General features: G+C 38.2%; 1 protein-coding gene across 1 annotated transcript in view; it reads left to right on the top strand.

Moving 5' to 3' along the window:
- Positions 1-11,191: 11,191 nt before the first annotated feature.
- NEMP2 (nuclear envelope integral membrane protein 2) overlaps positions 11,192-23,287 on the top strand; it is a 95,430-nt gene continuing 83,334 nt past the window's right edge. The window contains exons 1-2 of the mRNA XM_066346234.1: positions 11,192-11,245; positions 20,905-20,987. Of these exons, the coding sequence (XP_066202331.1) occupies positions 11,205-11,245; positions 20,905-20,987 (124 nt within the window). The 5' untranslated portion in view covers positions 11,192-11,204. The remainder of the gene's footprint in view (positions 11,246-20,904; positions 20,988-23,287) is intronic.

Genomic DNA, 23,287 nt, shown 5'->3' with positions numbered 1-23,287 from the left:
TCTCAGCAGAAACTGTACAAGCTAGAAGAGAGTGGACCCCAATATTTAAAGCCCTGAAAGAGAGGAACTTTCAGCCAAGAATACTATACCCATCAAAGCTATCCTTCAAGTATGAAGGAGATATAAAAACATTCACAAATACAGAAAAGATGAGAGAATTTATCACGAGAAAGCCCCCACTCCAGGAAATACTAAAGGGGGTTTTCCAACCAGATTCAAAGAACAAAAGAAAACAACACCACAAGTAACAGCTCCACCAAGAACACAATAAAACCAAACTTAAACTGTGACAACAAAGGAAAAAAAAAAGGGGGGGGGAGAGAATGGAGATTAACAGTAGCAAAGGACGATGAAGTGCAGAAATACTTATAAGATAGGGTACTACAATGAATATGGTAGGTACCCTTTTCATTACTTAATGGTAACCACCCTAGAAAAAACCACCACAAAAACACATGACTTAAAAAAGGTAGCAACAGAGGAAAGAAGTATGGAACACAAACAAACAGAAACAAATGATAGAAAAACAAAAGAGAAGAATCAAACTAGATACAAAACTAACAGAAAGCAATTTATAAAATGGCAGTAGGGAACCCACAAGTGTCAATAATTACACTAAATGTAAATGGATTAAACTTACCAATAAAAAGACACAGAGTAGCAGAATGGATTAAAAAAGAAAATCCAACTATATGCTGCCTACAAGAAACACATCTAAGCAACAAGGATAAAAACAAATTCAAAGTGAAAGGCTGGAAAACAATACTCCAAGCAAACAACACCCAAAAAAAAGCAGGTGTAGCAATACTCATATCTGATAATGCTGACTACAAGACAGAAAAAGTACTCAGAGACAAAAATGGTCACTTCATAATGATTAAGGGGACACTGAATCAAGAAGACATAACAATCCTTAATATATATGCACCAAACCAAGGAGAACCAAAATATATAAGACAGCTACTTATTGACCTTAAAACAAAAACTAACAAAAATACAATCATACTTGGAGACCTCAATACTCCGCTGACGGCTCTAGATCGGTCATCCAAACAGAGAATCAATAAAGATATAGTGGACTTGAACGAAATACTAGAACACCTGGATATGATAGACATCTACAGGACACTTCATCCCAAAGCGACAGAGTATACATTTTTCTCTAGTGTACATGGAACATTCTCAAGAATTGACCATATGTTGGGCCACAAAGACAATATCAGCAAATTTAGAAAAATTGAAATTGTACCAAGCATATTTTCTGATCTTAAAGCCTTGAAACTAGAATTCAACTGCAAAAAAGAGGGGGAAAAACCCACAAAAATGTGGAAACTAAACAACATACTTCTAAAAAATGAATGGGTCAAAGAAGAAATAAGTGCAGAGATCAAAAGATACATACAGACAAATGAAAATGAAAATACGACATATCAGAATCTCTGGGATGCAGCAAAAGCAGTAATAAGAGGAAAGTTCATATCACTTCAGGCCTATATGAACAAACAAGAGAGAGCCGAAGTAAACCACTTAACTTCACACCTTAAGGAACTAGAAAAAGAAGAACAAAGACAACCCAAAACCAGCCGAAGAAAGGAGATAATAAAAATCAGAGCAGAAATAAATGAAATAGAGAACAGAAAAACTATAGAAAAAATCAATAAAACAAGGAGCTGGTTCTTTGAAAAGGTCAACAAAATTGACAAACCCTTGGCAAGACTCACCAAGGAAAAAAGGCACAGGACTCAAATAAATAAAATCCAAAATGAAAGAGGAGAGATCACCACAGACATCATAGATATACAAAGAATTATTGTAGAATACTATGAAAAATTATATGCCACCAAATACAACAATCTAGAAGAAATGGATAAATTCCTAGAACAATACAACCTTCCTAGACTGAGTCATGAAGAAGCAGAAAGCCTAAACAGACCAATCAGCAGGGAGGAAATAGAAAAAACTATTAAAACCCTCCCCAAAAATAAAAGTCCAGGCCCAGACTGTTATACTAGTGAATTCTATCAAACATTCAAAGAAGACTTGGTTCCTATTCTACTCAAAGTCTTCCAAAAAATTGAAGAAGAAGCAATACTTCCGAACACATTTTATGAGGCCAACATAACCCTCATACCAAAACCTGGCAAGGATGGCACAAAGAAAGAAAACTACAGACCAATATCTCTAATGAATACAGATGCTAAAATTCTAAACAAAATACTGGCAAACCGAATACAACAACATATTAAAAAAATAATACATCATGATCAAGTGGGATTCATCCCAGAATCTCAAGGATGGTTCAACATACGCAAAACGGTTAACGTAATACACCATATCAACAAAACAAAGAACAAAAACCACATGATCTTATCAATAGATGCAGAAAAGGCTTTTGATAAAATACAACACAATTTTATGTTTAAGACTCTCAACAAAATGGGTATAGAAGGAAAATATCTCAACATGATAAAGGCCATATATGATAAACCATCAGCTAACATCATATTAAATGGCAATAAACTGAAGGCTTTCCCCCTTAAATCAGGAACAAGACAGGGTTGTCCACTCTCTCCACTCTTATTTAACGTGGTGCTAGAAGTTCTGGCCAGAGCAATCAGACAAGACAAAGAAATAAAAGGCATCCATATTGGAAAAGAAGAAGTAAAGGTATCACTTTTTGCTGATGATATGATCCTATACATCGAAAACCCGAAGGACTCCACAAAAAGATTATTAGAAACAATAAACCAATACAGTAAGGTCGCAGGATACAAAATTAACATACAGAAGTCCATAGCCTTTCTCTATGCCAACAATGAAATATTAGAAAACGAACTCAAAAAAATAATCCCCTTCACGATTGCAACAAAAAAAATAAAATACCTAGGAATAAACATAACAAAGAATGTAAAGGACCTATATAATGAAAATTACAAAGCATTGTTAAGGGAAATCGAAAAAGATACAATGAGATGGAAAAATATTCCTTGTTCTTGGATAGGAAGAATAAATATAATCAAAATGGCCATATTACCCAAAGCAATATACAAATTTAATGCAATTCCCATCAAAATTCCTATGAGATTTTTTAAAGAAATGGAACAAAAAATCATAAGATTTATATGGAACTATAAAAAACCCCGAATAGCCAAAACAATCCTAAAGAAAAAGAATGAAGCTGGGGGCATTACAATACCTGACTTTAAACTATATTATAGGGCCACAATAATCAAAACAGCATGGTATTGGCAGAAAAATAGACACTCAGACCAATGGAACAGAATAGAAAGCCCAGAAATAAAACCACATATATATGGTCAAATAATCTTTGATAAAGGGGCCAACAACACACAATGGAGAAAAGAAAGCCTCTTCAACAAATGGTGTTGGGAAAACTGGAAAGCCACATGCAAAAGAATGAAACTCGACTACAGCCTGTCCCCGTGTACTAAAATTAATTCAAAATGGATCAAAGACCTAAATATAAGACCTGAAACAATAAAGTACATAGAAGAAGACATAGGTACTAAACTCATGGACCTGGGTTTTAAAGAACATTTTATGAACTTGACTCCAATGGCAAGAGAAGTGAAGGCAAAGATAAATGAATGGGACTACATCAGAATAAAAAGCTTTTGCTCAGCAAGAGAAACTGACATAAAAATAAACAGACAGCCAACTAAATGGGAAATGATATTTTCAAACAACAGCTCAGATAAGGGCCTAATTTCCAAAATTTACAAAGAACTCATAAAACTCAACAACAAACAAACAAACAAACAATCCAATAAAAAAATGGGAAGAAGACATGAATAGACACTTCTCCCAGGAAGAGATACAAATGGCCAACAGATATATGAAAAAATGCTCAGCTTCATTAGTTATTAGGGAAATGCAAATCAAAACTACAATGAGATACCACCTCACCGCTGTTAGATTAGCTATGATCAACAAGACGGGTAATAGCAAATGTTGGAGAGGCTGTGGAGAAAAAGGAACCCTCATTCACTGTTGGTGGGACTGTAAAGTAGTACAACCATTATGGAGGAAAGTATGGTGGTTCCTCAAAAAACTGCAAATAGAACTACCTTATGACCCAGCAATCCCTCTACTGGGTATATACCCCAAAACCTCAGAAACATTGATACGTGAAGACACATGTAGCCCCATGTTCATTGCAGCACTGTTCACAGTGGCCAAGACATGGAAACAACCAAAAAGCCCTTCAATAGAAGACTGGATAAAGAAGATGTGGCACATATACACTATGGAATACTACTCAGCCATAAGAAACGATGACATCAGATCATTTACAGCAAAATGGTGGGATCTTGATAACATTATAAGGAGTGAAATAAGTAAATCAGAAAAAAACAAGAACTACATGATTCCATACATTGGTGGAACATAAAAATGAGACTAAGAGACATGGACAAGAGTGTGGTGGTTACCAGGGGTGGGGGGAGGGAGGACAGGGGGAGAGTTAGGGGGAGGGGGAGGGGCACAGAGAACTAGATAGAGGGTGGCGAAGGACAATCTGACTTTGGGCGAGGGGTATGCAACATAATTTAATGACAAAATAACCTAGACATGTTTTCTTTGAATATATGTACCCTGATTTATTAATGTCATCCCATTACCATTAATAAAAATTTATTTAAAAAAAAAAAATCAATTGCTTCTTTTTTTTAGCCCTTCAGATTCATTTTAAAATTTCCCCTAATTTTTGTGAGCAGTATGTTATTGCTAGTTCTTGTATAGTTTAAGATTAGGACATATTTTTGGAAAGGAAATACAGAATGAAATCTAGAAGGTGACAGGTACAGGTGGTACAGTTCACAGCTGATGAAGATAAAATGAAGAAAGACCTCAACAAGCTTGGGAAATTATTACAAAAGTATCCAAACACTCTCTGCACAGGCAACAAGCAGACAGTGAGTCTAGGGCAAATAAAATCTAAACTGTGATTATAAAATGATGATCCCTGAATTATTTATTTGAAACCCTGGAAGTGGAATCCGTTATTGACTTGTCCCTTCGCCTATGTTTTGTAGCTGCCCCAAAGCCCCGCAGTCTGCCGAGTGTCCCTGGACCCAGGTGGCCCTGAGTCAAGGGCCAGAAGTGCCTGGGCTGTCAGCCTGAGACCCACATCTCAGGAAAGGCAGAGAAGGATCAAAGGCTCTAAACTGGAACAAACAGGGAGACTAAGATCCCTTAGAAAGGTGATATCTGAGAGAGGATATTACCAAAATCAGTGAAATCTTTGAAGGACCTGTGTGGCGAGGCCCAGGACTGGTGTATACCATTGTACCAGTCAAACCCAGCAAGGGCACCTGGCCAAGGGCACAATGAGGAGGAGAGAGCAGGGCAGGGGACCAAAATCTAGCTGTGCTCTATTCACTGAGTCATGCGCTTCACACAAGGCTGCATCTGCCGGAAAGAGGAAGCGCTCATTTCTGAACTGAGTGCCCAGAGGCATGCTTTTTTCCTTACCTGCATACAACCAGCCTGTGCTGGCTGCAGCCCTGGAGTGAGAACATCCTCAAATCCTGGAGTGCTAAAACTCGAGGACACCCATTGAAATTGTATGAAAGTAGTTTAAAGATAAATAAAAGATGGCATTACTTTATACAGTGGGTAGTAAACATATGGAACTCATTATCCTCAAGATGTTGCGTAGTCCACAAATATAAATAGGATAAAGAAAGATTTAGATAAATTCATGCTTGTTAGATTCGTATGAGCTGCTAGAGCATTGTTAGAAACACATAGGGAATGTCTCCAAATGATTTCCTGGAAAATACCATGTTTGCCTTCAAAATGTCCTGTAGTGCCAGTGCCATCAATTGAACAGACAAATCTCTGGCTACCCAGGTTTCTCAGGGAAATCAACATCCGCAACACTAAAGTTTTCCAAAAAACTGAGGGTTAAGCTACTGTATCACAAATGTTTTCCTTACAGTAACAAACTGTGTAAAACTTTTTCTCAATGGTGGTGTGAACTTGAATGTGATTTTAAACTGAGTCTGCCAAATTTTGAAAACGTGGTTGTCTTGACAAACACACATTATTGTACTGCACTATCAGAGAGCAATACCCGAAGACCCCGGGCATCAGCTGAGATGCATGGCACTATTTGCCTACAACCTGGTGCCAGGGAGCTGTGGTGATTTGTGCTGACGTCAAATAAAACTTTTGGTATTCTACCCTGTTCTCCAGGCTTCTGTTTTCACTAATGTGAGTAGGCTTAAAGAATAAAACCCTCTCACTCCTAATATGCTGCCCCCACCTCGACTTCAGAGGAAGGCACCCTACTCGCTCTCTTCTGTGTCCTGTCATCACAGCTGTGAAACAGACCTTTTCTTTATTCACTGCAGCCCCCTGAGCCCAGGCTGTACTTTTAACGAGTTTAACTGAGGATTGGCTAAAAACAGAGAACTACCTTGTAGTCATGCTGCTGTATTGGCTTCCAGATGAGCTCAGCCCTGAAGCCAGGGAGGCTCAGACCCATTCTGAGTCCTCCACAAGAATATACCTGCTTAGTTCCCACCCCTGGACACTCCAGTCCATCCACAGAAGCAGACCAAAAGTATCCAGAAGTCCAACCACAAACCCATGGCCAGGCTCCAGCGATGGGAGGAAGACATTTCTTCTCTCCAGTTCAAGGCCCACTTCTCCAGTCATCCTTTATTGATATCAGCATCTTATTACTTTTTCCTAAGATGACAGACCAGCTGAATCAGGAATTGGTCTCATGGTTCCCAGTTGGATAATGCATTAAAACATAATAGTCCAACATCAGTACATTCTAGATTATTCCACTTTACACGGCCCCCAGATGTTGACAATTCATGCCAGATTGAGCCCTACCAAGTCTAGTTCTGTTCATGTGGTCTGTCTGCTGGCATAATAGACAAATATTGCCTGCTCATTTCTCAAGCAATATTCAGATTTTGCTGCTGAAAAAGAATGCACACAAGTATCCAAACGAATAAGTGATACTTTTCAGACACAATGAAATTTAAATTCATACCTAGAAGAAACTAGATATTTATCTAAGGGAAATACAAAGTGCTGAGCTCTAATTTTGCAGATTACAAAACAGGCATTTTTTGTTGAGTTATAACATGGAAATGCTTAGCAACTCAGAGTCATACAGATTGAAAAGAACCAATTCAGAGCAAGCCTTTGCTTATGTTTAAATACCTAAATGACTCACTCAGATGATTTTCCCAAAATAAAAGTCTGCCCTGAAGGTGAAGTCTAGCTGCCATCTCTAGGGAGAATAAAACCTGCCTATACCTTTTATATCACTGGGCTTTCCCCCCTCCTTCTGCCCATTAAGTTTTCAAAAATCTTTAAGGCTGAGTTTCAGTCCAAACTCCCCATTTGGAGAGTATGATATTTAATATATTCTAAAACATTTATTTAATTTAGTTTTTAGATTTCAACATCTCTGAAATCAGGATACATCTTAGAATCTATGGCTTTTCACCATCATCCTCAGCCCAGCAGTATTTATGACATAGTTGCCCATATCTCTGAGAAATCAGTCCAGTAAAAACAAGCGTGCTGAAAATATAGTGACTTGGTTGTTCCTTTCAGGGCCTGACTTGGTAACTTCACAGTGCCAGACAATAAATCATTAGAGGATATTTGAGATGAGACTATAAACCTGTTGTTGTCTGAAAACCTTCTATGAATACCTCCTAGTAGGATCCATAAAGCGCCAGAATTAAAACTTGCACGTTGGATGTCAATGATTTGCAAGAAAGTCTTAGAGACAATGACAGAGTACTCTTACCCATGCTTTTGGTGACCACGTCTATACAAAACCAGATATCAGTGACTCTGAATCCAAAACTGATTTAGAAGAACCAACCTCTAAACATAAACATGCAGAAGTTTTAGAGAATAAGCTAATCAATTTCTTTTGATTCATTTACCATCTTTGAGGAAAGTACCTCAACATAATAAAGGCCATATGTGACAAACCATCAGCTAATAACATACTAAATAGTGACAAAATAAAGGCTTTTCCTCTAAAATCATGAACAAGACAAGGCAGCCCACTCTTTCCACTCTTATTCAACATAGTTCTGGAAGTTTTAGCCAGAGCGGTCAGGCAAGAGAAGGAAATAAAAGGCATTCATATCAGGAAAGAAAAACGATTCCCGGCCTGGGCACAAAGGAGAAGCGCCCATTTGCTTCTCCACCCCCCCCCCCCTTTCTCTCTGTCTCTCTCTTCCCCTCCCGCAGCCAAGGCTCCATTGGAGCAAAAGATGGCCCGGGTGCTGGGGATGGCTCCTTGGCCTCTGCCCCAGGCGCTAGAGTGGCTCTGGTCGCGGCAGAGCGATGCCGGTAGGGCAGAGCATCGCCCTCTGGTGGGCAGAGCGTCACCCCTGGTGGGCGTGCTGGGTGGATCCTGGTCAGGTGCATGCGGGAGTCTGTCTGACTGTCTCTCCCCGTTTCCAGCTTCAGAAAAATACAAAAAAAAAGAAAAAGAAAAAGTAAGTGGATCACTTTTTTGCAGATGAGATGATCCTGTACATAGAAACCCCCAAACACTCCACCAAAAAAAAACTATTAGAAACGGTAAACCAATAAAGTTGCAGGATACAAAATCAATATGCAAAAGTCTACTGCTTGTCTATATGCCAACTATGAAACTTTGGAAAATGAACTAAAAAAAAAAAATCTCTTTTACAATTGCAACAAAAAAATTAGAATACCTAAGAATAAACAACAAAGAATAAGAAGGACCTATATACTGAAAACTACAAAACATTATCGAAAGAAATTGAAAAAGACACAATGAAATGGAAACATATTCCATGTTCATGGATTGGAAGAATCAACATAGTTAAAATAGTCATTTTACCCAAAGCAATATACAAATTTAATGCAATCCCCATCAAATCCCAATGTCATTCTTTAAAGAAATAGAACAAAAAATTACCAAGTTTGTATGAAACCATAAGAATCCCTGAATAGCCAAAACAATCCTGAGGAAAAAGAATGAAGGCAGAGGTATCACACTACCTGACTTCCAATTATACTATAGAGCCATGTAATCTAAACAGCATGGTATTGGCAGAAAAACAGACGTACAGACCAATGGAACAGAATTGAGAGCCTAGACATAATAACACCACATATATGTCAAAGAAATCATCTTCGACAAAGGAGCCAACAATACACAATGGAGAAAAGAAAGCCTCTTCAATAAATGATTCTGGGAAAATTAGAAAGCCACATGCAAAAGAAAGAAACTTGACTGCAGTTTGTCCCCCTGCACAAAAATTAATTCAAAATGGATCAAAGACCTAAATATAAGACCTGAAACTATAAATTACATAGAAGAAAACATAGGTACTAAACTCATGGACGCTGGCCGTAGAGAAGAATTTATGACTTTGACCCCAAAGGCAAGGAAAGTAAAGGCAAAAATAAATAAATGGAACTATATCAAAGCTTCTGCACAGCAAAAGAAACTGACAATAAAACAAATAGGCAGCCAACTAAATGGGAAATGATATTTGCAAACAGCTCCAATAAGGGGTTAATATTCAAAATATATTAAGAACTCACAAAGCTCAGCAACTAACAAGCAAACAATCCAATTAAAAAATAGGGAGAGGCCTGACCTGTGGAGGCACAGTGGATAAAGTGTCAACATGGAATGCTGAGGTTGCCAATTCAAATCCCTGGGCTTGCCTGGTCAAGACATATACAGGAAGCAACTACTATAAGTAGAGGCTTCCTGCTTCAACCCTCTCTTCCTCTCTCTTTCCCCCTCTCTCCAAAAATCAATAAATAAAATCTTTAAAAAAAAAATGGGGAGAGGACCTGAACAGACACTTCTCCCAAGAGGACATACAAATTTCCAACAGATATATAAAAAGATGTTCATCTTTACTAGCTGTTCGAGAAATGCAAATCAAAACTACAATGAGATACCACCTCACACCTGTTAGATTGGCTACTATCAACAAGACAGGTAATAACAAGTGTTGAAGAGGCTGTGGAGAAAAAGGAACCTTCATTCACTGTTGCTGGGAATGTAAACTGGTACAGCAACTATGGTAAATGTTATGGAAGTTTCTCAAAAAATTGAGAATAGAGTGACCACATTACCCAGTAATCCCTCTACTGGGTATCTACTCCAAAAACTTGAAAGCATTGGGATGTAAAGACACATGCAGCCCCATGTTTATTACATTATTCACAGTGGCCAAGACATGGAAACAACCAAAATGATAGAGCATTGGATAAAGATGTGGTACATATATACAATGGAATGCTACTCGACCATAAGAAATGATGACATAGTGACATTTATGACAACATGGATGGATCTTGAGAACGTTATACTGAGTGAAATAAGTAAATCAGAAAAAGCTAAGAACTGTATGATTTTACACATGGGGGGATGGATATAAAACTGAGACTTATGGACATAGATAAAAGTGAAGTGGTTACCAGAAGAAGGGGGTGTGGGGGAGGGGTAACAGGATGTGGGGGAATGGGGGGGGAAGGGTGTAAAGAGGGGGCAAATATAAGGTGATGGAAACAGAAAATGATTTGACTTTGGGTGATGGGTATACAACATAATCAACAGTTCAAGTGCTATAGAAATGTTCACCTGAAACCTGTGTATTCTTATTGATCAATGTCACCCTGTTAAAGTTAATTTCCTAAATGAAATTTAAAATTAAAAAAAAAAAGATAATGCTACTCTTTCATGACAAAGAAATTACCTTCTTTGGTGTGCAAAAGAGTGATAAATGATTTTTTTTAAATCCATGTCTAAATAACTCATTCTATATTATCAGAAAGCCTCGTGTCATGGTTCGATAGTGGGTTTATTTTACTCCTTCTATAAAATAATGGTATATGTGATTGGTATAGTGGTGCTCACCCAATCTGCCTTGATACTTCCTAGTGCTCTTGTAAGTAGGTTGTGCCACGTGTCTGGTTCTGGCCAAAGGGATGTGGGTGGAAAGTGACTTGCATTATTTCTGGATCAAAGCATAGAAGAACTAGGTTTTGACCTCCAGATACTTTGCTCTCACCACAGTAAACCACGAAGCCTCTTACGGAGATGATGGAGCCTTGCTCTCACTGCAGTAAACCACGAAGCCTCTTACGGAGATGATGGAGCCTTGCTCTCACCACAGTAAACCACGAAGCCTCTTACGGAGATGATGGAGCCTTCATCAGCATACAGCTCCCAAGCAACTCAGTAAGGCAGAGGTCCCAAGTAACCCTCATTGTAGCTTAAAATAAACTTTTGTTGAGTAAGCCACTGGTTAGGGGTTGTTTTTCTAAGGACATAAATCTAGCATATTTTTACTGTACCTCTGTACTCCATCCAACAACCAATGACATCTTACATTTTATGAAATATAGGCGTACTCTGTGGTGTGCTGTGTGCTGGTAAACGTTCATGGGGGTGGGAAGAGTCCCTGATTTGTAGCATTTACCTGTTTTTGTGGTGTAAATGCTCCCACTGTGGGCAATTTCAAGTGACCCGTGTGATATCAACCAGCTTGCTAAATTCATGAAATCTTGACTATTGGCTCTTGTGGAGCCAGTACAAGCAGGCTCCAGCATACCATTAGGCATGTGCCACAAACATCTCCCCAGTTAACATTTCTCTCAGAGAGCATCCTTCAATTTCTGATACCCAACTTCATAGAACACATGTATTTCTCAATATATCATTTTTGGCTAAAGTTTTTATAGGGAAAAATATATTTGCATATTCAAGACTCAGTAGAACATTTTTTAAAAGCAGTATGTGGGAAAAGAAATATAATTGATACGAAGTTAGAATCATGTGCATGTAAGTTTCTCTGTCACTGATAGTAAGAGAGACATCACAGCAACAAAACAGCTGTTAAGAAACGTGTCAATTCTTTGATGATCTCAGCATTGTTTAGTCATTTTACATCATAACGTAGTTTGTAACATACATATATATTTTTTTTTCTATGTTTTTGTTAAGAAATTTCTGGTGGTTTAGGGCTGATGTGTAACACATGATAAATTTTCCCATTTATAATGAAGGGAAATAGGCTTCCAGTCACCTTTGTGTGTGTGTATAGAACACGTGATTTTCAGTAATACATTATGACATTAAATAGGCGATGTCGATTATATAATCACTAAAACATTTATTTCATATGAGCTTTAGCACATGAATCTAAATGACACCTATGTTGCCCGCTCAGGGCACTTTCTGCATAATTCCTGCCTTTTAGTTGTGTTTCAGATGGACAGAACAGTTGGAGAGCTAAAGTTGTAGATGGTTGGAGCAAATAATTCTTACATTTCTATTATAGTTTAAAAGGTATGTAACATTCGTTAACATCTACTCTGAGGTGAGCAACAGAGTAGAATCCAATTATTTCTGATCCATTGATGTGAAATAAATAACTATTCAGAGAAAGGTTAATAACCTTAGCTGATTTATGTCCTCAAATGTCATTACTTTGGACCAAGATTTTTATCCTAAGACCTTCTCAATCTTGATGAATTAAAATGAGTCTGAAACCCTTCTTAGGACTCTTCCCAAAACTGCCACTTCTTACTCCTCTTATCACAGTTAAAGTCAGTCTGTGGAGGAATCAAAAAGTACCAGTAGTTTAAGCAAGCCTTTTTATCAAAATATACTTTTATACCTTTCATAGGGTCTGATATTTTGCTGATAGAGATTTATCCTTTTGTGTCTTGAAAATCTGGAGTCTTGGCCCTGGCCAGATAGCTCAATTGGATAGAGCCTTGTCCTCATACACCAAAGTTGCAGGTTTGATCACCAGTCAGTGCACATACAAGAACCAACCAATGAATGCATAAATAAGTGGAACAACAAATTGATGTATCTCTCTCTCTCTCTTTATCTCTTCCTCTCTCTCTAAAATCAATTAATAATTTTTTTTAAAAAAATCTCGTTACGTAAAGTGTTCCTTAGGATAGATCACACCTTAAATTCTTGACCGTCTGATTCCTTAGAGACTTTAAAACAATTAGTTGAGATCAAAGTCCTGAGAGAAAATATCAAAGTCCTGAGAGAAAATATCAAAGTTTCCTCTTAGGGAAAGGCATGTTCTAAGAAGGGAGAGAAAAGCAGGTGAGAGGGGACTAAAACTTCATCTATCTGACAGTGTAGTCAGGAGTTCCCAAGAAGTCCCCGACATTTACCTTAATAGATCGTATTATCACCACCCTGAGGATACCCCAATCCAGCCCACACAGATCTCAGATTACTTCACATGCACCAGTGAAAAGAGCCAAATTGTTTTGTTTGTTTATTTTTAGAGAGAGAGGCAGGGAAACAGGAACATTGATCTATTCCTGTATGTGCCCTGACTGGAGATGGAACCAGCAACATCTGCACTTCGGATGATGCTCCAACTAACCGAGCTATCCAGCCAAGGCAAGAGCTAAATTGCTTTTTAGATGGCGTCTCAAAGTTCCTTTCCATCTGTACTATTAATTATGTGATTCCATAGATAATAACATAGTATTGAATTTTATCCCCAATGCAGTGTGACCCAATACCCAGGAAAATAGGTGAGTACATAGAATTCCCTAACTGGTTTCATCTCCAGCTTTGCTTCTTTGAGGAGCCTATGGTCAAGTATCATCAGTATCTCTTAGAAATATAGAATCTTGGCCCTGGCTGGTTGTATCGGTGGTAGAGCGTAGGTCCAGCGTGTGGATGTCCCAGGTTCAATTCCCAGTCAGGGCACACAGGAGAAGCACCCATCTGCTTCTCCACCCCTCTCACTTCTCTCTTTCTCTCTCTCTCTCTTTTCCCCTCCTGCAGCCATGGCCCAATTGGAGCAAGTTGTCCCAGGGTGCTGAGGATGGCTCCAGGGCCTCCACCTCAGGCACTAAAAAGAGCTCTGTTGCTGAGCAATGGAGTACTGCTGCAAGTGGGCAGAGCATTGCCCCCTAGTGGGCTTGCCGGGTGGATCCTGGTCAGGGCACTGGCAGGAGTCTGCCTCTGCCTCCCCTCCTCTCACTGAATAAAAAGGAAAAAAATAGATAGAATCTCAGGCCTCACCCCAGACCTGCAGAATCAGAATCTGCATTTTAATAGGTCCCCAGGTGATTAAGATGCACATTAATATTTGAGAAGGCTTATCAATGGTTCTTAGAAAGCAGAGGAAGCTCTGCGGACTTCTGTGCCATATCTCAAACAAGCATCTAGTATAGATCTGAATTTGGTAGTCAACAAACATCTGAAAGTTTGATCACTGAAGAAAAAACTTCTAGCATTCTTTCAGTGCTACACAAAGTTGAATTGGATCGCTCGTAGAAATAAAGGTTATTCAGGAATGGCTTATAAGTTCTAGCCTATTTTTTATTGAATTCTTCTCCTTGGTTCATTAGCATACATTGCCTTCTTCTATGTATTTTTGTTTTAGAGTTTAGTTTTAGTTTGTTTCAGGGCCCCTGTGGAAGACTTGAACCTCAAGTTCTCTCAGCATTCATGTGCTATACATACTGCTTGTCCAATATCAGTGCTAATTACATGAGATATTGTTTGTCAGTTAATCATGTAACACCTTGATTATTTCATATTTAAGGTACTTTTAACATTTGAAATAATTCTGTATTGTTTAAAGTACTGTATAGTCCCAGAATGACAGCATCTCAGATTTTTTGCATAACCCTTCAGGGTATCTTAAGTTCAGCTCTTATTTGCTGCTGGAATTCCCCCTAAACACCCAATAACTGGTTATCTTCCTTTTGTTTGAATATTTCTAAAGACATGATACATACCTCCTCCTATGTCACTCTCTTCGAGTTTTGAACACTTCTAATGAGTAGAGGTTCTTTCTCATTCTGGCTAAAATTTGTCACTCATTGATCTTTATAATTATTCATTGGTTATTCTATACCATATTTTCCTTAGTTATATAATATGTTTGTTTGTTTTTTGTTACTGGGAAAATTGGAAACCAAGACACAGAAATGTTATAGTTGGGTTCCAAAGGCCACCACACAGCACATGAAGAAACCAAGAATAAAAAGTATTTCTTTCTACACGATTTACAGCTCTATTCACTAGACAGTCTGCCAAGAAATGCTGCTCTGTGACCAATGCTATGATAATACACAAGAAAAAAACATCAGTTCTTGGGAAAGATCATGGATGAGGGTGTGGTAAAAACCCAGGGACTGTGTCCCTCCCTTCATGGGTCAAACATCTGGCAAACATCCTGAGGGAGGATCCACAGCTAGAATCCAACATGGGGAGCTGAAATATTCCCACAAAGGAGATTTGACTCTCTGGCAGCTGGCAATTTTCCTTTGTGAAATGGGTGTTCCTGGCACTCCATAAAATTCCTCCCCCGCTCTGCACTCTTTTCTCTCTCCACCCCCGCGCTCCACACCCTACTGCACACACCCTCCCACTCCTACATCAATAAAGCCCCTCCCTAGTGTGTGTTCTGCACACACATATGCCCTCACAACTTCCTCTGCAGACACACCCACGTAGCTCTCAGATGCACACGGAGGCAGCAGCAGGCTTTGTCTCATGCCCTCATCTTTTCCTCCACACAGCTTTCTCATAGCACCTTAAGACCGTATTCACCACCCTGCTTCCTCTTCTTCTCTTTATCTCTAGTTTATTGTATGATTTTTCCTTCACCTCATCCCAGGCCGCCCCACTTTGCACCCTGGGCCTGGGAATGCTGGCGCTATAATCCTGTTCTGCACACTTTTTTAAATCTGGAGCTGTCACAAGCAGGAAAGTAGTCAGCCCGCATGTGCCTGCCTGTTCCTCACCCACAGCTACGCTAACATGCAGGATGGGAAGAAGCTGGCAGTTGGTCTGTCTGATATCTAAAAGCTATAAAAATTTTTGTTTTTCCCCTTTAATTTCCTGGAAGAAGCAATGAGGCCCTACAACAGTCACCATCATTCCTCCTTCCCTCTAACTCTGTTGCAGCTTTCCCTATCCTTTCTTCAGATGCCCCAACATTATGGTGCCTGTGGTGGCATCCCTCACACAAGTTAGTCATAATGGCGGTTAGGAGATCCCACAGAGGATATAAAGAACCATGAAAGAGAGGAATAAGATTGATTATATTTAACCAGAGCCTTAGATCATTTAAATGTATTTAATCCCCTGAAATCCACCTACAGAGATAACATTGAAAAAAAGTGCTGAATCAATAGAATACAGAAGATAATCAGTTTATAGTATTTCCATCTCCGTAATGGCACCTGATCACTCCACCAGGATTTAGAAGTGTTTTTCTTGGGCAAATGATTTGCCACAGTTGCCTGGGTTTCTTATTTTTCTTTGAGGAGGCAGATGGTAGTTTAGCTAAATAAATATTACGAACAATGGGGGATCCTTTTTTCTTTCCGTACTAAGAACACATGAATTTTTAATAACAGCTGCTGTTTACATGAACTAAATATTGAGCATAGCCTACCACATTGCATTGGACATTAAACAAGCAAGATAGATATTGTTTTTTGTTCACTGAAAATTTATCATTTAAAAAAGATCACATCAACGGGACAAAAAACATGTGAATAAATAGAAACAGCTTTGATCACTTCCTTTTCACATTAAATAGAAAAAAAGATAGTGAGTCCCTGCTTTCCAAGAAATAGAGTCTTAATATATAACTTCAACATTCAAGAACCTACCAATTTGAGTCCCATACTCCTTTTTATCTCTGTTTTCCATTTTCCCATCAAGGTGGTAATCTATACACTGGACTAATTTTTTTTAAAATCTTATTGAGCTTTAAAGGAGAGAAGCATTGATTTGTTGTTCCACTTATTTATACATTCATTGGTTGACTCTTGTATACACCCGACCAGGGATCAAACCTGCAACCTTGGTGTATCTGGACCACACTCTAACCAGTTGAGCTACCGGCCATAGCTAAACACTGGACTCATTGATTTCTCAAACAGTCTGTGCTTTTCCATACACAGTCTCAGAGCTAGGGTTTCTATAATCTCTATATGGTATTTCTCACAGTTCCTAGCCAAGTGAGTTATGCAGAATTTTGTAATTGCTGAATAAACATTTGCTTAAAGTAAGCTTCAGGAGAACAGGACAGTTATAATTAGGGCAAAATTAGACTTTATGAAGCTCAATGAATAAAGAAAAGGGATGTTATGTCCTCTTTATCAAGTGCCTGCTTTTTTCTAAAGCCATCACCCTGTAAGCATTCTTATTCATCAACACTGTTTTTCCGTTGCCATAATTGCCCAACAATGTTAATATATATTACAGCTCCAAGATGTGCTTATTCAACCTCACATGTCCAGGCTTCACATAACTTTGGAATGGGTTATACCAGAGCCCAACAGGTTGCTGTCACCACACGTATCCAAAACACACAGAAAACGAGTCAGCATAGCACAAGTAGAGACTGGAACCAGACTCTCCACAAATTAGTTAATTTACCCTCAGTCTAGAAATATCATCTTTAGGGGTGTAAAAGCATTCACATGTTTTTCCTTAATTTTTTCCACATAGGGAACAATTCATCTCTCCCATAGCACTTATCCTCTTAATACCTAGTTGCCTTTTGTTGCTTCCTGTTTTGTTTTATATGAATAATTTATTAGCATCAGGACTACTTTCCATAAACAAATCTTGGAAGTTTGTGCTAGTTCTAGAAATCATTATTTCAAACAATATGGTTCGGGTAATTTAAGAGTTTTGTGGTAACCATCCAACCTGATTAAACAAGTTGTCAATAATTTTTCATGGCTTTGAGCATAAAAAAAATAAATCAGAAACTCTTCACAGTAATTGTGAATATAGGTCACTAAAATTCACGAATGATCTTTAATATGTACTCTTTTTAACCATTCATTTCAATTTCTGCCTTTCTCTTAACCAACACTCTTTATAAACCAGGTTCATGTAAGAGAGCAATTTTAATTTAATGTAATCTGTTGACCACTTTATATAATGAGTTAGAGGTTCTAAGAAGCTGTGAAATGGCTTATAAGAGAACAACAAAAGAGGAGATTTTGAATACTTTTCAAAGTGGATAATCAGATCATGAACAGACAAGAGCTTAAAACTTAAACTGTTTTTTTAAACCTGTAGTATTATACTACAAGATAATTTTAAGTTTAGTAAAATAAGTAAAATCTTTTTTTAGAAAAAAAGAAAATATTTTATTACACCAGATGCTTCCAAATTTGATCTTTTGTGTGTGTGTGTGTGTGTGTGTGTGTGTGTGTGTGTGTCTTTGTATTAAGTCAGAGGTAGAGAGGCAGAGATAGACTCCTGCTTGCACTCGACCAAGATTTACCCAGTAAGCCCCCTACTGGACGATACTCTGCCCATCTGGGGCTGTTGCTTCGTTGCTTGGCAACCAAACTATTTTAGCACCTGAGGTGAGGCCATGGAGCCATCCTCAGTGCCCAGAGCCAGCCAATCGAGCCATGGCTGCTCTGGGAGGGGAAGACAGAGATAGAGAGAGAAGTGAAGGGGGAGGGGTTGAGAAGCAGATGGTCGTGTCTGCTGTGTGCCTTGATATTCGAGCCCAGGACATCCACACACTGGGCAGACGCTCTACCACTGAGCCAACCAGCCAAGGCCCGAATTTGAGCTTTGAATTAAAAATAATTGAACAAAGTTTAGCAGGGTTGAAATGGGGCTGGAGGGGAGAGAGGAAAAACCATGTGTTAGGATGGTGAGAAACTGACATTCTAGAGGCCAGTGTAAAAAGAGAGCCAAGAAAGTAAATTAGTAATTGCCTGGGGGTGTGGTGGGGGTGAATGGGGAGGTTGGAGTGACAGCTAAGGGGTGTGGAATTCTATTTTTTGAGGTAATTAAAATAGTCTAAAATTGATTGGGGTGGTGGATCTTTGAATCTACTAAAAGCCATTGAATTATAACTTTAAATGGTTGAATTGTATGGTGAATTATGTCTTAATAAAACTGTTAAAAGAAAGAGAGGCAGAGCTCAGAAGCACTATGAACTGTGGAAGGATGTTGAGTAGGAGAGTAATGCCAAGTGGTTTTGTGGTAGCGCGGCTGTTGAGAGATGTCCCTTGGGGAAGTCAAATAGAAGTTTATTTAATTTTGACCTTCCAACCGGTTTTTTCCTAAATAAAATATATTTTTTACTGGAAAAAAGAAAAAAAAGAGACAGATAGTAAAGTTGGGTTTAACAATTTTTTACTCTCACCTAACTCATTCAAGCTGACTCATTCCACTCCAATTTTGAAACCATTTTTTCCTTTCATAAGCATATAAATCTTAGCTGCTCTTGGGTATTTTCAAGCCAAGAAAAATGTAAAGGACACTTGAGTTCATGAGGCTTCTTCTGGGGAACAAGCAGAGGCTTGAGTAACGAGCTACTGTACCTTTGACCCAATTTATGTTTATCTTGCAACAAGTATAAGAAAATAAAGGTTTTGTTGCAGATTTAAATGTGAAGCTCATAAAGAATTTCACACAATGATGTAAGTAATAATAAAAAGGTAAATGCCATAGACTTTCAAAGACAAGGGGAAAAAAATAAAGATGGGGAGAAATACACCAGGTTTGGATCCCAACTCTGCAACTTCATAGCTGGATGATGTTAGGTGAATACTAATCATTCCTAACTGTGTTTTCTCCTCTATAACATGGAGTCTTTTTGATATGCAAGGCTGTTCTTAGTATTAGAGATAATGTATACAAATGCCTGGCAAATACAGGGCACTGAATAAATCATACTCATTTTTACATAAAGGGCATATATTGAGGCTCCACCATTGGTCCAGCATCTTAAGCATATTATTTTATTTACCTTGTGAATGCCTGCGGCAGTAAGGGTAGGCTAGCTTATGTTGAGGTAAGAAACAATATCAAAGTCTCAGTGGCTTAAAAAACAACCCAAATTTATTTTTCACTCAGTTTACATTCTTATAATAGGTTGGCTTGGGGCTACACTCTGTGCCATCCTTATTTAGGACTCATTTAAAGAGCTCGCATGATTTGGAATACTTCTGATCACATGGCAAATGGGACAAAAAATGTAGCAAATTACACACAGATTTCTAAAATGTACACCTAGAGATGACACTTGTTACTTTGCTTCCATTTCACTGGCTAAAGCAAGTCACATGACCATATCTATCTTCAAGGGAGCAGGGAATTACATTTCTTTAACATGTGTATAGAAGATGATAAAAGAGAATATTTGTCAACAGCCATAATGATTACTGTATAACCTCATGAGGAAACTATTTTTATCCTTAATTTTAAAATAACACAGCTGAGGCACAGGATGAATAAGTGCTTGTCTCCTATATACCATAACTAGGAAATGGCAAAATAAGAGATTCAAACTCCAGTTTTGTGTTGTCTCCTGATCATTCCAATGAGACCCTGAAAACTGAAACTGTTCTACCCACAAGGCTATGTGAATGTGTCTTCCTCTCGACAGTCATAGAAAAAAATGTGCATATTTTCTTTGGGAACAAATTGGTACTGCCTTCCCAGAAACCAATTCGGAATAAAACCATTGAGAATCATAAACTGTTCACACACCCTTTGACCCAAGAATGCTAGTTCTGGAAATTTATCCTAAGGGAATCATCCCAAGAAGAAGAAAATATTATACTCATGAAAAGATCTATTGTGACATTGTTTATAATAATGTAGAACTTGAAAAACTACATTTTTGACAATAGGAAAAGTTAAAGAATTTATAGATTATATACTCAATGAGTTATAAAGTTATTATTTTATAATTATTAAGACTATGTAGTAACATAAAAGAACTTTTGATGTAATGTTAAGTGAAAAGCAAAATAAAATTTTTCACTCTATTGCAGCTATGTGATACATTTGTGTACAAAGACTACTAACACACTCCGTATTTGTTTTCCCCTTTCTCCTTTTAGTAACAGAGCCCACATCCAGTTTAAGCCGCACAGGGTCATCCAGCTACGGACGGACCGCACTTCCCAGCCTCCTTTGAATCCAGGTATTGACGTATGGCTGGGTTCTTGCCAATAGAATATGATCAGAAAGGATGCATGCCACTGTGTTGTTTTGCCCAGAAAAGTGATGAGACACATGTTCTTCAAGCCCTATTTATTAAGGTGACCAATCGTCCTCCTTTAGGGAGGACAGTTCTTCTTTTGTAAGTTCCATCCTCCCTCAAAAAGTGTCCTCCTACATGTCCTCCTTTCTGATATTGGAAAACTAAATTGTAAATGTCCGTATTTGATCGATGCAGAGTTGATCCATTGCGTATGATGTGACATATTTGTATCTAAATGAGTACTTTTTTCTTACAATTATTATTGAAAATTCATAGGCATGTAAGCATAATTACAATATAAGGTATTACAAATGTTTTTATTATGCATTTATCATATTATAGTGTATTTTTGCAAGGAATAAAATGTTTCTTTTATTTACGATATTGTTTTCTTCAATTTACTTTTGTCCTCCTTTTCATTGTAAAAAAGTTGGTCACCTTATATTTATCCCTTCCCCTAAAAAGGAAACGATAGCAACCAAAGCAATTGCCTCAGGTCCAAAGGTGAAAGCCACATGTTAATGGAAATACAATATTTCTTTTCCAAGACTACCTTAATATAACTTTTATTATTAAAATGGTGAGAAAGTGTTTAGCTATAGTTTTAATGCAATTAAGCATCAAAATTTTACTTCAATATTATTTTCTCAAAGGAAAATAGATCTTCATATATTTGAGGAGATGTCTGAGGGAAACCTTGAGAAAAAAATAATAAAGAAACACATGTAAAGCACATTTTTGCACCAATCTGGGCAGTTTATAATTTTGACCAGGGAGCATGACTGGGAAAGGCTGTGGATGGGCTAGGCATGCTGTAGTGCTGGGGGTGGCAACGGCAAGAGTCTTTCAACCTGGGGCAACAGAAGAATGTTAGACCTGGTATGTGTGGGGGGGTGTAATATCATCTTTACAGTCTGTTAAAAAGAAGAAGTGAGAGAAAGGGAGGGGAAAAAGAGACAAGCAGTTATTGTTCATTTTGATCAATGCCTAAGTTCTATTCCTTTCATGCTAGTATGGGACCTAACATTTATTAGCTCAAAGAAAAGCCCCATGGTTTGACTCCAGGAATCAGCATTTTAAAATATATCCTAGTGCAAGATCAGGAAGATATTGCATATCTGGAAGTTCTTAATAGAGAATCAGATTGTCATGGCTACCTATGATTTTAAAGGAAAAAGTTATAATTTAAGTAAATGATATATGAATAGCTAACATTTGTTTAGCACTTACTGGATGCCAGACAAAATCCTATGCACATTACATGTTTTAACTCATTTGATTCTCTTAAATTCTTATTAGATAGATATGATTATTTTTATCTCTAATTACTGAAAAGAAAACTAAGGTACAAAGCACTTAAGCAATTTTCCCAAAATTGTGCAGCAAACAAATGGAAGCCAGTCTGCCCCAGGATCTGAGATTGTACCCCCTAGCTACACTGCCTTAATCAGGAATTATTCAATCTAACAAAAATATATAATCAAGACTTTAAATAATGTCGGTCAAATAAGTTTGTAAATATGATATATATTTATATGTTTGTCCACTTATAGTTTGCATTGGGTGTGGGGGGACAGGCTGTAAGCAGGCCGTGTCCTTATAGCCTAAGGCTTAGTTTTAAGACAAAGCCTTTCCCACCGTTTTAATACTAAGATCTTTTCAAAACTAAGCTTTTCCCCACACCCTTGACTGTTGCATGATGTGGGTGGTACACTCTCATGAGGAATCCCATTATGCTTCAGATAAGTGACTTTGTATCAGAGACTTCCTTCTTTGTATATTGGATTAAAGGTTTTGATTTCTACACTATAAAATGGGGCAGAGGAGCCCATGCTGGAGGAGAGCAGAAAAAGGCCATGTGGAGGAGAGGAGAAGCAGCCAAGATGGTGGAGTGCTGAAGGAGAAGCCAGTTTGTGCAGAGTTTGTGCAGAGAGAAGGAGATGGGGAACAGAGGTGAATAAGGCTGGTGAGGTAGAAACCTTTGATTCTAGGAAACTCGGATGAGTCAGTGGCTTTGGGAGCCCTGAATGGGAAGGGAAGTGTTTTCCCACTGTGTGTATTTCTTGCCCACCAGGTGCAAGCTAGGATTAAAGCTATTGGCCCACCAGTTCTTGGCTCTGTTGTTTCAATACCATCTGTCTGAATCAAACGCAAACTTGCACGGGCCAGGCGGCTGTGATGGTGGCCGTGGCTACTGGCTTTACAACATCTGTTTAAGGCATTGTTTCTTTTTCTTTTCT

Source organism: Saccopteryx leptura, chromosome 7 (genome assembly GCF_036850995.1).
Source record: "Saccopteryx leptura isolate mSacLep1 chromosome 7, mSacLep1_pri_phased_curated, whole genome shotgun sequence".
In the NCBI taxonomy this organism is placed as follows: Eukaryota; Metazoa; Chordata; class Mammalia; order Chiroptera; family Emballonuridae; genus Saccopteryx; species Saccopteryx leptura.
This window is presented reverse-complemented; position numbering and strand designations above follow the sequence as displayed.